This window comes from Glycine soja, chromosome 10 (genome assembly GCF_004193775.1).
Source record: "Glycine soja cultivar W05 chromosome 10, ASM419377v2, whole genome shotgun sequence".
In the NCBI taxonomy this organism is placed as follows: domain Eukaryota; kingdom Viridiplantae; phylum Streptophyta; class Magnoliopsida; order Fabales; family Fabaceae; genus Glycine; species Glycine soja.
This window is the reverse complement of record NC_041011.1, coordinates 10,209,679-10,226,853: the sequence shown is the minus strand read 5'-3', so window position 1 is coordinate 10,226,853 and position 17,175 is coordinate 10,209,679. Positions and strand designations below refer to the sequence as shown.

At 28.5% G+C, this 17,175-nt stretch overlaps 2 protein-coding genes across 3 annotated transcripts; both read right to left on the bottom strand.

Annotated features, from left to right (window-relative positions):
* Positions 1-4,194: 4,194 nt before the first annotated feature.
* On the bottom strand, positions 4,195-4,998 carry LOC114371350 (uncharacterized protein At5g39865-like). The gene has a single exon (XM_028328817.1). It carries the CDS (start codon positions 4,996-4,998, stop codon positions 4,195-4,197), a length of 804 nt encoding a protein of 267 aa, XP_028184618.1.
* A 1,523-nt stretch (positions 4,999-6,521) lies between these two features.
* LOC114369472 (putative phosphatidylglycerol/phosphatidylinositol transfer protein DDB_G0282179) lies at positions 6,522-9,242 on the bottom strand. Of its 2 annotated transcripts, XR_003657636.1 has the most exons (5): positions 9,036-9,242; positions 8,333-8,434; positions 7,775-7,935; positions 6,773-6,968; positions 6,526-6,743 (listed from the first exon to the last, which is right to left on the bottom strand). XR_003657636.1 is itself a non-coding variant. In XM_028326705.1 (4 exons), the coding sequence occupies exons 1-4, from the start codon at positions 9,127-9,129 to the stop codon at positions 6,861-6,863; spliced, it is 465 nt and encodes a 154-aa protein (XP_028182506.1). In that variant the 5' UTR covers positions 9,130-9,242; the 3' UTR covers positions 6,522-6,860. The 2 variants fall into 2 exon arrangements, 1 of the variants encoding a protein (XP_028182506.1); XM_028326705.1 differs by having other exon boundaries at positions 6,522-6,968.
* Positions 9,243-17,175: the final 7,933 nt, after the last annotated feature.

The following is a 17,175-nucleotide window of genomic DNA, read 5'->3' as shown; positions in this document are numbered from 1 at the left end:
AATATTTTTCATTTAACAAAAATGATGGGTTACTTACTTTTAGAGTTATCAGCATGCAATTTTAAAATTTATTTAATTTAAAAAAAGAAAGGAAATTTTAAAACCCTAAAACTGGATTAGATAAAAAGGGAGTTTTTTTGTTACCCTGTTTGAGTTTTAAAATTAAAATCATAATTTTCACTTTTAAATAAAAAAATCCATTGTTAAAAGATGGTTTAAAATTATGTTGCGTTTCAAACAGTCTTTTTTCTTGCTTTTAGTTTTGTAAAATTTATTTTTGTTTCTATTCATCATGTTTTTCCCACTTAAGAATATAATAAGATTTTGCTATGGATCTACAATTCTTGGTTGTTGTTTTTTTTTTAACTTCAAATATCATATTTTGTTATGAAATATCACTAAAGGACACAAATACATGCGGGAGGAGAGCGTGTCAGTTACCATTCTTAATTACTTATATTTCCAACCAAGTAGTCTTGAGAAATAAGATACATATATTATGTTTGTCTCCCTCATCATCATGAAGTACAACAAATAAGAAAGATTCAGAATAAATAGGAAAAACTTTTAATTGATCAATCTGGTCATCTTCCTAATCCTCACCTTCTTTATCCTACAACATCCACCTAATCATCAAGCTCTTCTTTATCGTAGAGCAAAATGAATTCTGATTAATATAAAAGATAAAACTTAGCTGATAAAGCATATAAGCATCCAGATGATATTTGTATACACAGACGTTCCCTTAAAGTACCACAAATGAACTACAATGTGTTGATCTCAAATGGGTCACAAAACACTCATAGTATTTGCTTATTTGGTATCTGCACATGCATAAGCCATAAATTAAATACTCAGTATTCTAAATTCTAAATCCAATCTTGCTCTCCCATTCACTTGGTACAGTTTCTGTTATTTAAGTATAGGAAGAACACACATAAAAGATAGTTTGGATACAAAATTACAAATGACTTCTCTTAAAAGACAACTTCATTAATGGAAATAAATAAATGAATAAAAAGATTCAAAATCTGATGCATCAAATATTGCAGAGGCCAAAAAAAAAATTTTGTAGAATTGGTATAAAAAAATATCTTACCCACAAAAAAAATACAAAATAAATTAAAGGATTTCAAAACTAAAGGTTTTGCTTGAGTTTTGAGGAAAAAAGTTCACAACTTTAGAAACAGTGAACAGCTAATAGTGAATGTTTAAGTTATATTTCTTCAACATGAAAAATAGAAAGAAAGAAAAAAAGAATATACAAATAGGATGTAAGGGTATTAATTAAGGAATGAGGCCAATTGCAAAACAACTCTACAAAGTATATTTTTCTAATGTTACATCTGGAATGAAGTTAAAATTGGTGTTTGTTTTTAATGATGGCATGGTCTTTGAACCACACCTACTAATATAAAGAAATCAATTATTTGTAATTTTAATTTTTTTTTTCCTTCATTACAAAAGATATGTACTAGTTTATTGTCGTGGGATTGTCAAAAAAATTAATCCAAATTTCGACAACATCTTCCATTCCTAAGTTTCAAATAAAAGGAAATAACTGAGATAATAGAATAATTATAAAACATATAAAAAATAATTAGATTTTATTAAGAAAAATCAAATTATTTGGTAAAAAAATGTAACATGACCAAACAAAACACATATTATATATGTTTCTTTTATCATATTGTAGTATAGCAGTCAAAGTCCATATTTTCGTATTAAAAAAATCATAAAAATAAGAGGAATGAAATACCACAAAAGAAAGAAAGAGGTTAACTAAACAAAGTCAAAAGATAATGAGACACTTCCTTTCTTCCTTTCCAAAAAAAAATATGCAAAGTGAAAAGATATACATATTAAGCACACAAAGATCAGACACATTTTAAATGGCCATATTAATGTAGCATGATAGTGAGTATGCACTATTAAATATTCATGTAAAAACAAATCTTGAAAGTTAACATGTTAGCTGTGAAGGCTAGATAGCTGGTCGCATGTATTCACCCAATTTTTTATTACATTACCACTTTGAAGTGTCTGTCAATCCTCTCATTTGGGTATTGGCCTGATAAATTCAAATGAAGCTAAAGCTCGAATTTGTTTTCAATGATGAGATGGTCTTTGAACCACATTTACGAATATAAAGAAATCATAAAAAAAATAGAAGTATGACTTCGTTATATAATTTACAATGAAATATTGATTCTGTTGTGTAACCAAAATCCCCAAAAAAAATGGAATATTGATTCTGTTGTGCATAAATGTACAATGAAATCAAGATTCCATTTTATTTACAGAAAAGAAAAAAAAAAGAATACCTTCAATAGTGTAAGTGCAGAGAGGGAAAGAGGAAATGAATGAATGAACAAAGAAAGGAAAAAAAAAAAAAAAAAAAAGAGGAGAGAATAAAAGGAATGGAGAAAGGGAAGAAGGGGGTATTTTGGGTGGGGTGGGGAAGGGTATATTCGTATTTGCCCTAGGCTGCTAGGGATTGGTTGGAGCTAATAATAATACCCTAAGCGTTATCAAGAAAATCTTTTGTGGGCTTTATCATGTCAGGTTCATGCTGGCCCTTGTGTTGTTATAGTCTTCGATTCAATAGTCCATTTCTTGATCCACTTTTATTTTTCTTTATCAATTTGTTGACTTCTTTGTAAATGTGTTCATAATACGAGTAGCCATAGGTTCAACTTGAGGATTAATTTTTCATATTTAGATTTAAACCAGCTATGGTTAATTAATGTTGGACAGGAAGTGAGTTAACATGATATTTAGACAAGATATATTGAGACATCATACACCATTAAGTCATAAAGTTTTGGAAGTAAAAATCTAAAATTAAGTGGTGGTTTTATTATTGTTATCTAAACAATATTAATTTAAGTTTAGTATTTTTTTTTTATAACTTAAGTTTAGTAATTTTGTAATTTGTCAATCCCCTTTAGAAAAATAATAAATTTTAAAAAATTATATGACATTTGAACAGGCTACGGAGACAATATAAATCTATTTTATTTTTTAGGCAAGACAATATAAATCTTAAAATATATCTTTTTGGGATTTTTCTTTTGAATTTTCGGAAACAAATGGCTTTAGTGTATTTGTCATTCTTTCAATTCAAAACCCACTATCCAGCTGGTATGTGGAAACATCAATTTGTTATAAGCCCCCACCATTTTCAAGTAATTGTTTTCGTACAAAATACTAAAGTTTCTAAAATCTCACTTTATGAACAGGTTAGAATAAGATGAAAAATAACATAATTTGTATTATATTTTTAGTACATTTTTAAAATATAATTTTTTTTAATCATGATATCAGTATAAAGATATTCCTGTTCAAAACAATGATAAATCTTTGTTGGAGTTCTTAAACACACAAAGGTAAGTATTTCCCTCCCAACATTAAATTATAATAAAAAAATTTAAAAAATATAATATTTTGATTTCACTGAAACATTATATCATTAAGAATAATTAAATAAAATAGGATGTTATATCCACAGTCCACACACTCGTCAAATTTACTTTAAGAAATGTCACGTGCATGCTCCCGCAATCATAAGGTAGCCAACAACATATCCACAGAATTTTCCTGCTTCTATTTTGATCCTCTTTACCCTTGAATGATCATTGTTTGTAGTTCCATTTTCTTCATCTAGTTCCGTTTTCTTTTGCTGTGGATGACCATAACAACAATGACATGCCTTGTCCAACTAGTTTTCACAAGTTCTGCTTCAAAAACCACTAACTCTCTTACTAAATACACGCAACATTTTCTCATAGAAACATTAAACACAAATTTTCATTCAATAGGTATCCGGAACTAATCATAAACAAGCTTCTGATTAGTAACTTGTTTGTGCAACTTTTTTATTTGTCCCTGCATAGCATCCGCTTATAGTTCTTCCATCTAAAGGACTTAGTACAATCACTACAATGTCCATTTCTAAGGACTCTTAGCATGTTTGGTTCTACATTTTGGATATGATTTTCCACATCTTGGATGCGATTTTGAGAAGCTAATTAATAATTATAGCTTCCACACCCCGAATGTGATTTTTTTCTTTCTCAACGGCTTTCCAAACACGCTATCAGATACATTAGCAATACGTTACAAGTGAACCAAAAGTTAGAAGATAATTAGAAATAGGAACAAATACACATAACCTTGGTCTTAGACCAATTTCTAGTAGCAGCAAATGGTGCATTTGACAAGTCCATTCTCATTGCATTCAGGACACCTGATGAAGCATTCATTCTTGTTGTCACCATTGGTGGTGAACACTTTGCAACTACCATTACAATTGGAACAAATGGAAAACCTCATGCAGGCACAACCTTTGCAAGGACCATCAGCAAAGTCCATTGGTGTTCCTTCCAAAAGCTTTCCAAGCCACCCCATCTCATGCAATCCTACAACTTCATCAGCTCCTCCAATGTACCTCCCTTTAATGAAAAGCCTTGGAGGGATCACTTTGCAACCCAAGATCTTCCACAATTCCTCTCTATACTCCAAGTGTAGAGAAACATCCCTCTCATGGTATGTTATCTTGAAGCTTCTCATCAAAAAGCGTACCGTGTTGCAGTCCTGAAATGTTTTTCTTATGCCTCTCAAGCTTGTGGTGTAGAGAATCACTGCTTGGCTTCCACCTGGTGGATGTATCTCTTCAAAATCTGTTAGAGATGGGTACTCTTTGACTTGAATTTGTTGATGCATGCTTTTACTAGGACTAGAAACCACTAATAAGTTTTTCTCAACAAGCTCTTTCTCTTTGGAACCTTTGGTGGGTGTGGCTTCAAATCGCATTTCTTTTAACTCATAATGCTTATCATCTTCACTTCCATTGAGGCCAATCTCTAGTTCAGCCAGGTTGTGGGGCTTGTGATCTTGATCATCATAGACTGGTGGATTGAGCTGAAGGGCTGGACCTTGTTTCAAGTTGGTAATGGTTGGAATGTGTTTCAATTTTCTAAGGAACCTGCTTTTCATTCCTTTCAAGTCTAAATTGGATGGCATGTGAAATGAGGGAGAGACTAAAAACTTATGGATTGGAGAAAAAGATGAGGTGAGAATGATAGCACACTAGGATATGCTGAACTGAGGACAGAAAGGCTGAGGATAAGAGTGTTCTTTAAGTTCTAAAGGCTAAAAAAGGTGGTTACGGAAAGCTGTGCAATGTTAGAATGCTTTACTAAGTTTTTGAATAATCAATGCATGCTGTGGGGGCAAGGTTGACCCCTCTCTCCCTTATCTGATCAGAGTGCATGACCCATTACCAAACATTTGGTACCTCAATCATCATCTGGACTATGAACTATGATGGATATTTGTCAACTAATAACAATGAAAGGAAAAAAATTCCCCTTCATTGGTTACATACTAGAAGGGGGAACCATGCCAAATTGCCGGCATTAATCTCAATCATGCACATGGTTATGTTGATTTAGAACCACTATTACTAAAGAGTGTCCTTGGACCACTGATGATGCCTAGTGCAATGGAGACGAAGTGTGTGTGCCCACGGTCATGATTAGTTACCATTTGTGTACATGTTATGCCTCTGTTGTGAACAGATTGAGGGAAACAAAGTATACAATCATGTACTACATTCTAACTAGAAATTGAATAAAATAAATGAACAAACATGTAGTTTTCTTTTTTATCTAAACAAAAATGTAGTTTAGCATTGAATCATTTAAGTTACAAATTTATCTATACTTTGTTCACAATGTTGAAGAAATTAATTATTTGATAATAAACAATATGTCAATCACCTAAACTAAGTACAAGAAACTCTGAAAATTAGTTTTCATACATATAAAGAAAGAGAAAAAGGATTATACATGGAAAGTGTAGAATGTTTTACTTATCCATCATGTATAATAAGTTTATTGACTTTTAAAATAATTATCTTAAAATAATTCAAATGATGATTTATAATTGAATGACAATGTAAAACTATTTTACACTTTCGATGCATAGACAATAAACTCTTACAAATCTCACTCAATTTTCTCCACATTTTCCAAAAATTTAAATTTCACCCCAACTTTTTACCATTCCAAAATCATTCTCAATTTCATCCCTTACAAAAGTGATATACATGACAGAACCCTTTTTCCAGAGATACCCCAGATAAGGAGTTCTTCCATTTGCAATCAAATGTACTATGTAAAAAGTTTTATGATCATTAGACATATATGTACTAAAAACTCCAACCAATTGTACGTCCGTCACCAAATGGGTATCTACGAACATGTAGTCCTTGCGCAAGTAATATTATGATCATTAGACATGGGAATAACATTTTGGTAAATCCACTTTTGAAATAAATGCTGCACTGATACTCTTTAAACCAGATTTACCTTGATACTCATATCAAAATCGAGCAGAGTACAAAAACTTATGTACCAACATTACTATGCTTCTGGCATTATCTCTTATACAGACTGGGATTTTGGCATCAGACTTTTAATTTTATTACTTGGATGAGATGACATGTTCATCCCTAGTTCCAAATATTAACGTGGGCACTCTATTTTATATGCAAGGAGGAATATATCATTACATCACGATAATACCCTCAGACCACAGTCAAAATATGTGTATAAACATTGCACAATGTTGATCTACCTTCTGAGTGTAGTAAGAATATAGAAAAATAAATAAAGAAACACATAGTTTGTGTTTTCAATCCCAGAAAATACAAGACATTTTTCTGATTCTTAATTCAGACACTGGTCATGCTGGATTATAGAAGAAGGATCTGGTAACATAAAGGTACTTTGCAGTTTGTACAAGTAATTTATATAGATCTGTTTCTGATCATAGATTTCGATGACCAATTTCAATTAGCTATCAGCCACAGAGGAACCAAACCCAATATCAAAACCAAATGTAATGCAGGTTAACTCATGCTTGTTTCCATCGAACATCTTCATCTTCAAAGTGTATGAACCCTGCAAAATACAATAGATGGTGAGAGCTGTGAGATTGAAAAAAAATCGCATTGAACAAGAAACAAAATCACATTGTATAATTAAACACTCTTAAAAATATAATACAATGCTTTAATTAGAAACCTAAACACCTTCTCAACAAAGCCCCATGTAATTAGGCAGTTGGTATGCCATTAAATAGTACAAGTCTAATTTAAAATATGATAAAATACAAAACATGAGCAGTCAACTAGGAATTTGTCAATACAGCCATTCATGAAAATTGCAAAAAATTTCATGATTAAACAATACTTCCTGTTGGCTTGCTGGATTAAAAGCAAGTTGCAATTCAAAAAAAAGTAGCAACATTAGAAATAAACAAAATTTCAACACACTGAAATTGTCATTTCTATATTGGTTAAAGGAACTAGTTTGTATCATTTACAAGAACATTCACTGGAAAATTCACATCAATGATCAACCATATCAAGTTCACCCTCCAATTCCTATATATCAATATAAAAAAATTGAAAATGATAAAACACATAATATACTAGTTCTAAGTATCAAACAATATAAGACCCATCATCAGATTCAGTAGTGCTCAATATAAGTCAATCCCCTATCTTAAGATGTTTACATGCCATAACATGCGTATAAAGATTTCTTTCCAAGTTCCAAATTCCAATGACTATAGGAGAAGCCCAATTTAGGAAGTTAGAGATTGGATTGGATGCAAATCTGCACTTGTACAGATCAATAGATAAATTTCCTCTTCCAACAAAATACACACACATGCTCAAGGAATAAACAGAACATTGACTTACAGGTGGAGTGAATCCAGGTAAAACTTGGGAATGAGCAATCACAAAATCACCAGCTGAAACAGGGCAAGTAGTTTCTCCACAAAGGTCATGGGTCTCACTGTGTATGTGCCATCCGAAATATGACACATCAATCACTAGCTTCCCTCCAGATAAAGCTTTACCTGAGTCATGAAATGGTTGGATTAGAGAAAAGAAAGAAATTTTTTTATTATCCACCGAAACCTCATCCATCCGTACCTCGAATTGCACCACTATGCTACATAGTACATATACAAACAAACAATCATACCAATCGCATTGAAATTTCCAAATAACTTTACTTTCTATGTTAAGAATATACATCACAAATAAACAAGCAAGCGAAAAAAGCCTTATCACACTAGGTGAAGTCAGCTACCAGGATCACACACACAACAAGAGGCATGTGGTGAAAACAGAATAAACATATAAAATAAGTAAAATAACAAACTTTCAATTCACATGTGCATAAAGAAATATGCATGAAAATGGATATAACAGAAACTAAAAATAATAAAAACATGTGAAATCACAGGGTACCTGTAGTTGCAGCAATGCTGAATGTAGCAGGCTGGCCTCGTGCGATGGGATCAGGAGATATTTCAACCCCTTTGACCTCAACATCATAGTCAGCTTTCTTATCTGACATAGATAATTAAGCAATATTTTATTCAATAACGGGCAAAGCAGCAAGAATAATAGTATGATGCAACAAAACAATTTGTAAACCATTAAATTTTAAAACTAATCAACGAGAAGAATCCCTGACAACTAAAAGACAACTTCAAGTAATTATTCAATATGTTAATTCAACTGAACAGAACTGATTATTCAATCAAAGTCAGATTATTAATATAAACATAAAAATATCCCCAACGGTAAGTTTCCTAATTGAATAAAATTAACACCTAAAAACAAATAAGAACGAAATTGACGTACGATCCAATATATATAAAAATAAAAAATCCGTACAGAAAAACCCAATTGTTTAATCAACCATTTTCGTGGGAAAGTTTAAAACTTTAAGACCACCCTTCAAACCCTAAATCAAGTAACCAATATTCCTAATTTTTGTATGTAATTTCCTGCAATATCAAGGATCACGAGGAAACTAAAACCACGAACAAAATTTAAAATCTTTAAACCCCCCCAAATAAGAACTTGATGACATCATATGTTAGGAAAAAAAAAATAAAAAAAAAAAAGAAAAAAAGTAAACATCAAAAAGGGTTAAGAGAGTAACCGCAATAGTGAATATCGGTGGCGTTGGAAAATCCGTAGAGAAGACAGAGAGTTGAAAAGAAGAAGAAGAAGAATTTGGAGCTTATCATTTCCATGGATTGTCGTTAGCAGCACAACTAAGAAAGCACCTTCGCTTGCGCAGGTTAATTTGCTAATATTCTTCTCTTTCCCTCCTTTATATAGGAATGGATAACTGGATAAGCATGGATACTAAAATGGATATCGGTAGTTTTTATTTTTCTGTTGTTTAGATTACGCTGGCGTCCCTTAATTACAACAGGACTAATAGATTCTGTTTTTCAACAGGAAACAAAAAAAAAACGTTAAATTAATTCATTGATCCTGAATTATTTGATAATTTTTAATGGATAAAATTTTTATCTTTTAAACATTAAAAAAGTCTTAATTATCCTGTTTATTATGAAAAAAAATATTAATTAATTTGAAATTTGATAGGAAATAAGATAAAGTGTTTGGTCAAAAATTGTTTTCACTCTAGATTGAAATCAATTTGATCCTCTAATTTTTTTAATATAATTCAATTTAATCCTTTCGTCTAAATTAGAATGATGACGTGGGAAAATATGTGTTTTGTGATGATTTTAAATCGTCATAAAGTATGATTTTTCAACATGGTTGATTGGATTTTGACGATAAAATCAAATTGAATTATTTTTAAAAAATTAGATAATCAAATTGAATCCTAAAATAACTAGAAGGCCAATCTAAAAAATAAATTAAAAGACTAAAAAACTAATTTAACCAAAACATAGTTAAGTTCTTTTAAAAAAAACTATATTTATTATCACTATTATTGTTATTGTCTCGTACTATTGTTGTTGTTGCCTACTATCACTATCATCATTGTCATTATTGTTTTGTAGGTGGGGTTGGCAGTGGAAGTGGTGATGGAGGCGACAACATCGATCGATAGTAGATAATAATGATAATGACAACACTTACGATGATGACGACAATGACTATAGCGATAACTACAACAATGAAGATAATGGTGATGGTGGTGGAAAAGTCGACGATAATGATAATGTTGGAGTCAATAACCTATGGGGTAAAACAATTATGGGAGATTTATAAAAGAATACTTAGATTGAATTGACCTACAAAGATGAAACTTTTTCAAAAATCTCTCACAATTGACACATTAAAAAATTCATAATTTTATATATTTTCAAAAGTAATGATTCAATTCAAATATTAAATACTCAATTAAATTTGAGAGTTTTAAGGGTAAGTACATTTATTTTTTAAATATTTGATATTTTAATTATTTATCTTGCATAAAAGTAACATTGTAACAATAAAATAATATTTATCAATTTTATTTAAATGTTCATTTAAAAATATACAGAAAATGCATATAAAAATGTCATATGAATTATTATTAATATTATTTTCTAATAAATAAAATAAAATTTCAAATTAAAAAAATCTAACATATTTAGAACAAAAGAAAATACGAAAAATAATATGCAATTTTTTATTTTTTATATATTAAATAACTTATTTTTTAAAATATGTAAAAAAATATTTGATTATTTTTTAATTTAAAAAATATTTTTTTACAAAAATAAAATTTCAATGTCAAAATACCTCTTAATTTGATTTCTAAATCTATAAAGAAAAATGAAGGTAATATTGAAAACCCATCCTCAAAAATAATATTTCGTAGATACTATTTCTTTGCTAAAAATTGATTTTTGTATATTTTTAAAAAAATAAAAGTCTTTAAAGTTTAAATATCTATTTTCAAATATTTAAAATATAACTTTCTTGTTTATTTTACAAAAATACAGATAAATCATAACTTTTATTTGTTAAGGAGTATATATCATTCGACTGGAAAAAAAATATAATTTACACTTGGCATTGATTCTCAATTTAAATTATAAATCAAACATTTGTTTACCCTTCTGTATATATAATTTTAATTCAATGGTTTCAATAAAAATATTATAATAATAATATCAAATGATGTGCTAATTGATATAAAATACAATGATATTATTTGATTTATAATATGTTTGGTTCATCTTTTATAACCCAATAATTTTGATTTGAGTAAAAGTTACCAAAACCATCATTTTAACCTTAATAATAATTTTCAATTTTTAAAAAAATTAAATCAAACATGCTATTAGAATTAGGGGTAATTTATGTTCAAACTACAATTCCTAAAATGAAGATAGATAAATTACAATTAATAACACGTATTTATTGTTAATTATTTAATATAATTCAAAAATTCAAATTAGTTTTTTTTAGTTAATATTGGTATCATTATTTTATAACTATATTGACATAGAAAAAAAATTAAACATTAAAAAATTATAAAAAAATGAATTATAAGAAAATGAAATTAAAAAAATACGCAGATGTCTTTCCAGATTTCCCTTTACTCGCTAAGCGCGTTGATATTGAGCTTAGCCGTTGATGCGCACTAAGCGCATTGAGCTCGCTTAGCGCAATGACTCATTTGACACTTCTTCAAAATAGCTCATTTTTGCCTGAAATTAAAGAAAATTTAACATTAATTCCATGTAAAGAGGTTTCTACTGAGCAGAGATCAAAACAAAGCAATTTTATTTACAATCCTACCAAGAAGAACCATAAATTGGGAGATTTATATACATTTTGGAAGACTTTTCTATACAAAAGTTAGTCGTAAACGACGACTAACAACCACCAACCCTTCCACTTCCTCCTCCATTCGCATATCAACCTCAGAGTCAATGATTCATGTCATTGCGCCGATTCCAAACACACTTCCTACAACTCAAGACCAACTAAATTCGACCTTTTTAAGAGAGTCAATTCCCACTACCCCTATTAGAGACTCTTCACCTTCAGCACCAGATGATTCTCTTACACCTGAGTACCCACCTGATCCAAATTGTGAACATATTATTAACAAGAGACTTTTCATTCGTACATATAAAGGAGAGTAAGTGCATTTTATTTAATTATTAATTTTTCTTAAAATGTTTTTTAAATGTGGTATTGACAATGTCTTTGTACATAGGTTTCAACCAACCTATGAGTGTTCTAATATCATATCAAATATCATTAAGGCAAAATATGATGAACCAACTGCAAGTTGGTTGAAGGTATCAGTTAACCTTCGCAATGGGTGGTTTGGAGAGTTTAAGGTAATTTGAATTATGGTTTAATTTTAAATGGATTGTTTCTTGTATATCATTTCTAATTTAGTTTTTGTTTCCTATTTTATGCAAAAAGAGTATAGGTGGCACCTAGAAGAAGAGGGGGTCATTAGAGCTATTTTTGAGACAAAAGGTTCACGCATTTTGAAAAGTTCAATGGACAAGATCAGAAATGGTCAAGATAAAGGAAAGCATATTACAACCAATGTTCGAGCAGCCTTGGACGAAAATTGGGGTTCTATAGATTTTCTAAACAAGAGTTCCACTGCCAAGGTGAATTGATCTATTGATAGAGGAGCCTCAGTATACTGTGGTGGTTCCATATCTACTATAACTCACTTTGAAAAGCTGGTAATTTCACTTTATATATATATATATATATATATATATATATATATATATATATACTTCATTGATTTTTAATTCAATATAATTAATTAAATGTTTTACAATTTTAACTTTTTAATTTTATGTAGACAAAAGAGTTTCAAAGACCACCAACTGCTTGGGAGGTGATAGAGAAAACTAAGAAATTGAAGTCGGGAGAATGGGTCAATGATAAGTCCCGCGAATTTGTTGTAAGTTGTTTTTTTTTTCTAATTCTATCATTTTATTTGATATATAGTGGCTGGTATTATAAATGAACTCTTACCTTTGGTTAATATCTCTTAAACTTATTTACACATGTTGATTTACTTTTCTTTAGCTACTATTAAATGTTTGTGATTAGTTAGTATAAACTTTGAAGCCTACTATAGTATATTAAAGTCAATTTTTTTCCTGTATTAGTGGTGATTTTCTTGAATATTAATCCTTATATGTCTACACATTTAACAATTTATCTTCATACTTTAATTTATATTAAAGGATAAATATCAACATCGTCGAGATGAAATCTTACAACATTTGACAAACGAAGGCACATCTACACAGGATTCCCCTAACACTGCTACTTCTGTTAATGATAATGAAATATATTTGAATGTTGTTGGAGGTCCAAATTACAAGGGGAAAATGTACGGGCTAGATACTTTGAGCAAAAAGTTTAGTTGCTCAAAATCAGTTTCATCTACTTCTATTGCTCATGTGGAAGACTAAATAGAGGAAATGTGTGAGACAATTAATAAATTGAATGCTGAGCTTTTGGCAAAGGCAAATAAGGAGAAGACACTTGAGGAAAAGATGTTGCAATTGATGGAGAATCATGACCACCAAAGTCAGGAGATGCAACAACAAATGCAAGTGCAAAATGAGCAAATTCGTCAACAAAATGAGCAAATGTAATGTATACTACAACACTTGCATATTCAGTCTATCATGCCAACTCCTAGTCCATCGACTACCATAGCAGATGGAACTGAGCACCATGTTAATGATGCTCAGATTGATCATCCTCATGACATGTGAAAGGATCATTGACTCTTGGTTATTGTTTATTTTAGTTTGATTATGTCATGTTAGTTATGAATTTAAAATTTATTAAACTTTGACATTGCATTTTATTAAACTTTGAATTTGTACTTTATCAATTTTTAAATTAGAACAATGTTATTAGATATACTTGCTCAATACGAATGCCCACTTTTATTTATAAGTTTGATTATACAATTTAATTAAAATTTATATTTATAGTCGATAATTATTTAGCAAGTCAAAATGTAAAAAAAGGAAAAACAAAACATACAATATATTTTTTAGCAACCAAATCTGCGACCAAATTGTATTTTTAATTAATTTTATATTCTAAAATTAATTGTTGAATAGCGATCAAATTAGCGATCGAGCCGCATTTTTATTCTGTAATTTATTATTCACTAGCGACTGAAATATATTTTTTGGTATTTTACTATAAACTTAGTCATCGAACTAGGGATCGAAAGTAATTTTTAAAATTTTAATTTAAAATTAATTATTCAATAGTGACCGAAATAGAGATTGAACACCATTTTAATTTATTTTATATTTAAACTTAATTATTATGTAGCCACCGCAATAACGACCGAATATTATTTTAATTTATTTTATATTTAAAATTTAATTATTTATTAGAGACCAAATTAGTGATTGAGGATTTTGGTTGATGAGTTGATTCGAGCAAAATAGCAATCAAATATGCAGCAGCCGAATTTATTTTATTGCGACCGAATAGAAATTTGGTGAGTAAGAACTTAACGACTAAGATTTTTGTTACGTACAGACTTTGGTCACTATTTCGGTGGCTAAATTTCTCTGAAAAATATTCTGCATAAGCCAAAGAAATCACGAATGGCATAGTCACATAAAAAAATAGAAATTGATATAATTAAATTAAATTTTAAATTTATAAAATTAAAAATATTATACTAATCATCACAAGTTTTTGTCAAATAAATTGAATAATTAAAGTAAAAATTTAATATCTTAATTCTTGATAATTAAAGTTTTTCTTACAACGATACCATTCATTGCCAAAATACATCTTAATTTAATTTTAATTACAGAAAACGTGATAGTAAAAATGAGTACTAAATATTATACAAATAATTATTTAAATATTTTTTTATTGAAAAATTCATTTTTTAAATAAAAATATTAAACATATAACTATTCAAATTAACTCTAAGAAAAATGTAGAAGCAAAGTGAACGTAATGGCAAGAACACGATATAAAATAAAATATTATTTAGGGACTAAAAGTGAAGAAAAAAATTTATTAGAGGTCAAATGCAAAATCTAAAAAAGTTAAGGACAAAAAACATATTTATGTCTTTTATTTTTTATGGATAAAACTAATTGTAGTTGCCAAATTCAAAAAATGTATTTATATTTTTATTTAAAAGCTGTTTTTATTTCACTTTAGGAATAAAATTAATTCTTTTAAATTCTTTTTAAACATAATTTTTTTTAGAATGTTTTACTCTTTTTCCTTTTATGGAAAAAGGAATAAATAAAAACTTAATTAAATTTATTAAACTCTTAAAAAAATTGGAGTAATCATATTGTCATTCTGACATGCTCACATTTTTTTTTCATCTCTTTGTTTATAATTTTATAATAAAAAGGGAAGGTGGAGAGAAGAAATTTAAATTCAAGTTCCTATCGATTCCTTTTGCCATAAAAGGTATAAGAGTAAAATATTCTAAGAAATCATTTATATTTAAAATGAATCAAAATTAAGAATGAATTTTATTTGGAAGTGAAATAAAGAGTTTAATAGACATTTTCAATCGGTGTAAAAGTTTCTACACTACCACGAAAAAATTATGCTTGAATATAACTTTTAAAGTAGTTATTATAAAAATTAACTAATTTAAATAAATTTAATTTTGAAATTGAATTATTCAAAAATTATTTGCTTTAACAGTGCATATTATATTGTTTTAATCTAAATCTACAAAATAAAAATAAAAGGATATATAGATACCTCAATTGACACAACCAAATTATTCTATCTTAACTAGATATCTCAAATTTGAGTCTTAAATACATAATTATATTAATATTAGAAAGAATTTTATCGTTCATAATGATCCTACTTAACTCAAATATAATTATCTCTTAGAGATATATAAAAAATAAGAACATTTACTAAAAAATCTTAAATACTTGCGTTTTGGAAAAAGTGTATAAGATCAACATAATGGCAAATAAATTACTAAAAATAATTTTATCTAGTAGTCACTAATTTTTCTTTTCTTTATCCGTAAAAATTGAATATAATACTAAAAATTTACATACTTTGTTCATCCGATCCAACTAAGCTAGACCCTTTGTTTTAGTAATCACTAATCTAATAAGTAACACAATTGTTTTTACTAAATATTTTTTTAATAATTTTTTCACGATATCATTAATCGCTAATAAAATGTTTCGTTTACTTATCACTAAAAAATTAAAATTCTTTGGCTAGTCTGTCTATCTATCTATCTATAGATATATAAAAACTGTCCCGTTGTCGCCACATGTCAATGACCTAACAGTTTGCACTTTATTTAGTTTTAAAAAAATTTAAACATTTTATTTTATTATTTTTTCTCTCTCACTTTTTTTATTAAAAAAAACATGCATTGCACGGGTTCGAACGCTACTATGTTTTTATTCTCTTATTAATTACTATCAAACTTTTAAACTAAAAAGAATGAATTTTTCTTATGTCTTGCATAGTCAACACTCTTTACTCATTTCTTCCTTTTATTTTTTCGTGAGACAAACAATTAACTTCTCATATTTCCAATAGATGATGATTATTACAGATTTGAATGAGACATCATACGTTTGAAATATATACATGTATATATCTATTATGCAAAATAAATTTGGAGGCCATTCATGGCTACCCTGTTCCTTAAAAGATTTGCCAATTCATATAATTTCACTTATTTGGTTTGTGAAACGACTCAATAGATACATATAATTAATTATATACAATAAAATAATATATATATATATATATATATATTAAACAATATAGTATATTATTTAATTAATATAATTTATTTTATTTTATTTTATGAAATAAATAAATAAATAAATGTAGCATAATCATATTTTAAATCCAATCGAGCTTATGATCTGAATCAAGTTGCATCCCTTAAAGATTTTTTTTTTGCTCTTTTTTTTCTTGATCTAGTTTAACATTTTACAGGAGAACTACCAAGGGAGTATAAATTGAAGTGTTCCAAAACATTTTGATATATAGTAAAAAATATTAGCAAGTGGATTCCTTAATTAATTATTAAACATTATTATTTGTTTCAAAGAAATGATAAGATTAAGAGTGTAAATGCAAAGTAACAACAAAATCCAACTACCAATATAAATATATTCATTCCAAATGATGAATCTGGCATGTCATATATATATATATATATATATATATATGAACTACCATTAAATGCATGCCATTTTCAAATGAGATTACCAACCAATTCAATGTAGTCAAAAAACAGGTTGGTATGTTTATGGTAAGATTAAGCATGCACA

Bases quoted from the DNA above. Each gene is read 5' to 3' on its own strand.
- LOC114369472 (XM_028326705.1), bottom strand. From the start codon at position 9,129: ATGGAAATGATAAGCTCCAAATTCTTCTTCTTCTTCTTTTCAACTCTC. The intron at 7,936-8,332 runs GTACCCTGTGAT...TTCATGACTCAG, and splicing joins CAGCATTGCTGCAACTACAG to GTAAAGCTTTATCTGGAGGG. The intron at 6,969-7,774 runs GTAAGTCAATGT...TGTATTTTGCAG, and splicing joins TACCTGGATTCACTCCACCT to GGTTCATACACTTTGAAGAT.
- LOC114371350 (XM_028328817.1), bottom strand. From the start codon at position 4,998: ATGAAAAGCAGGTTCCTTAGAAAATTGAAACACATTCCAACCATTACC.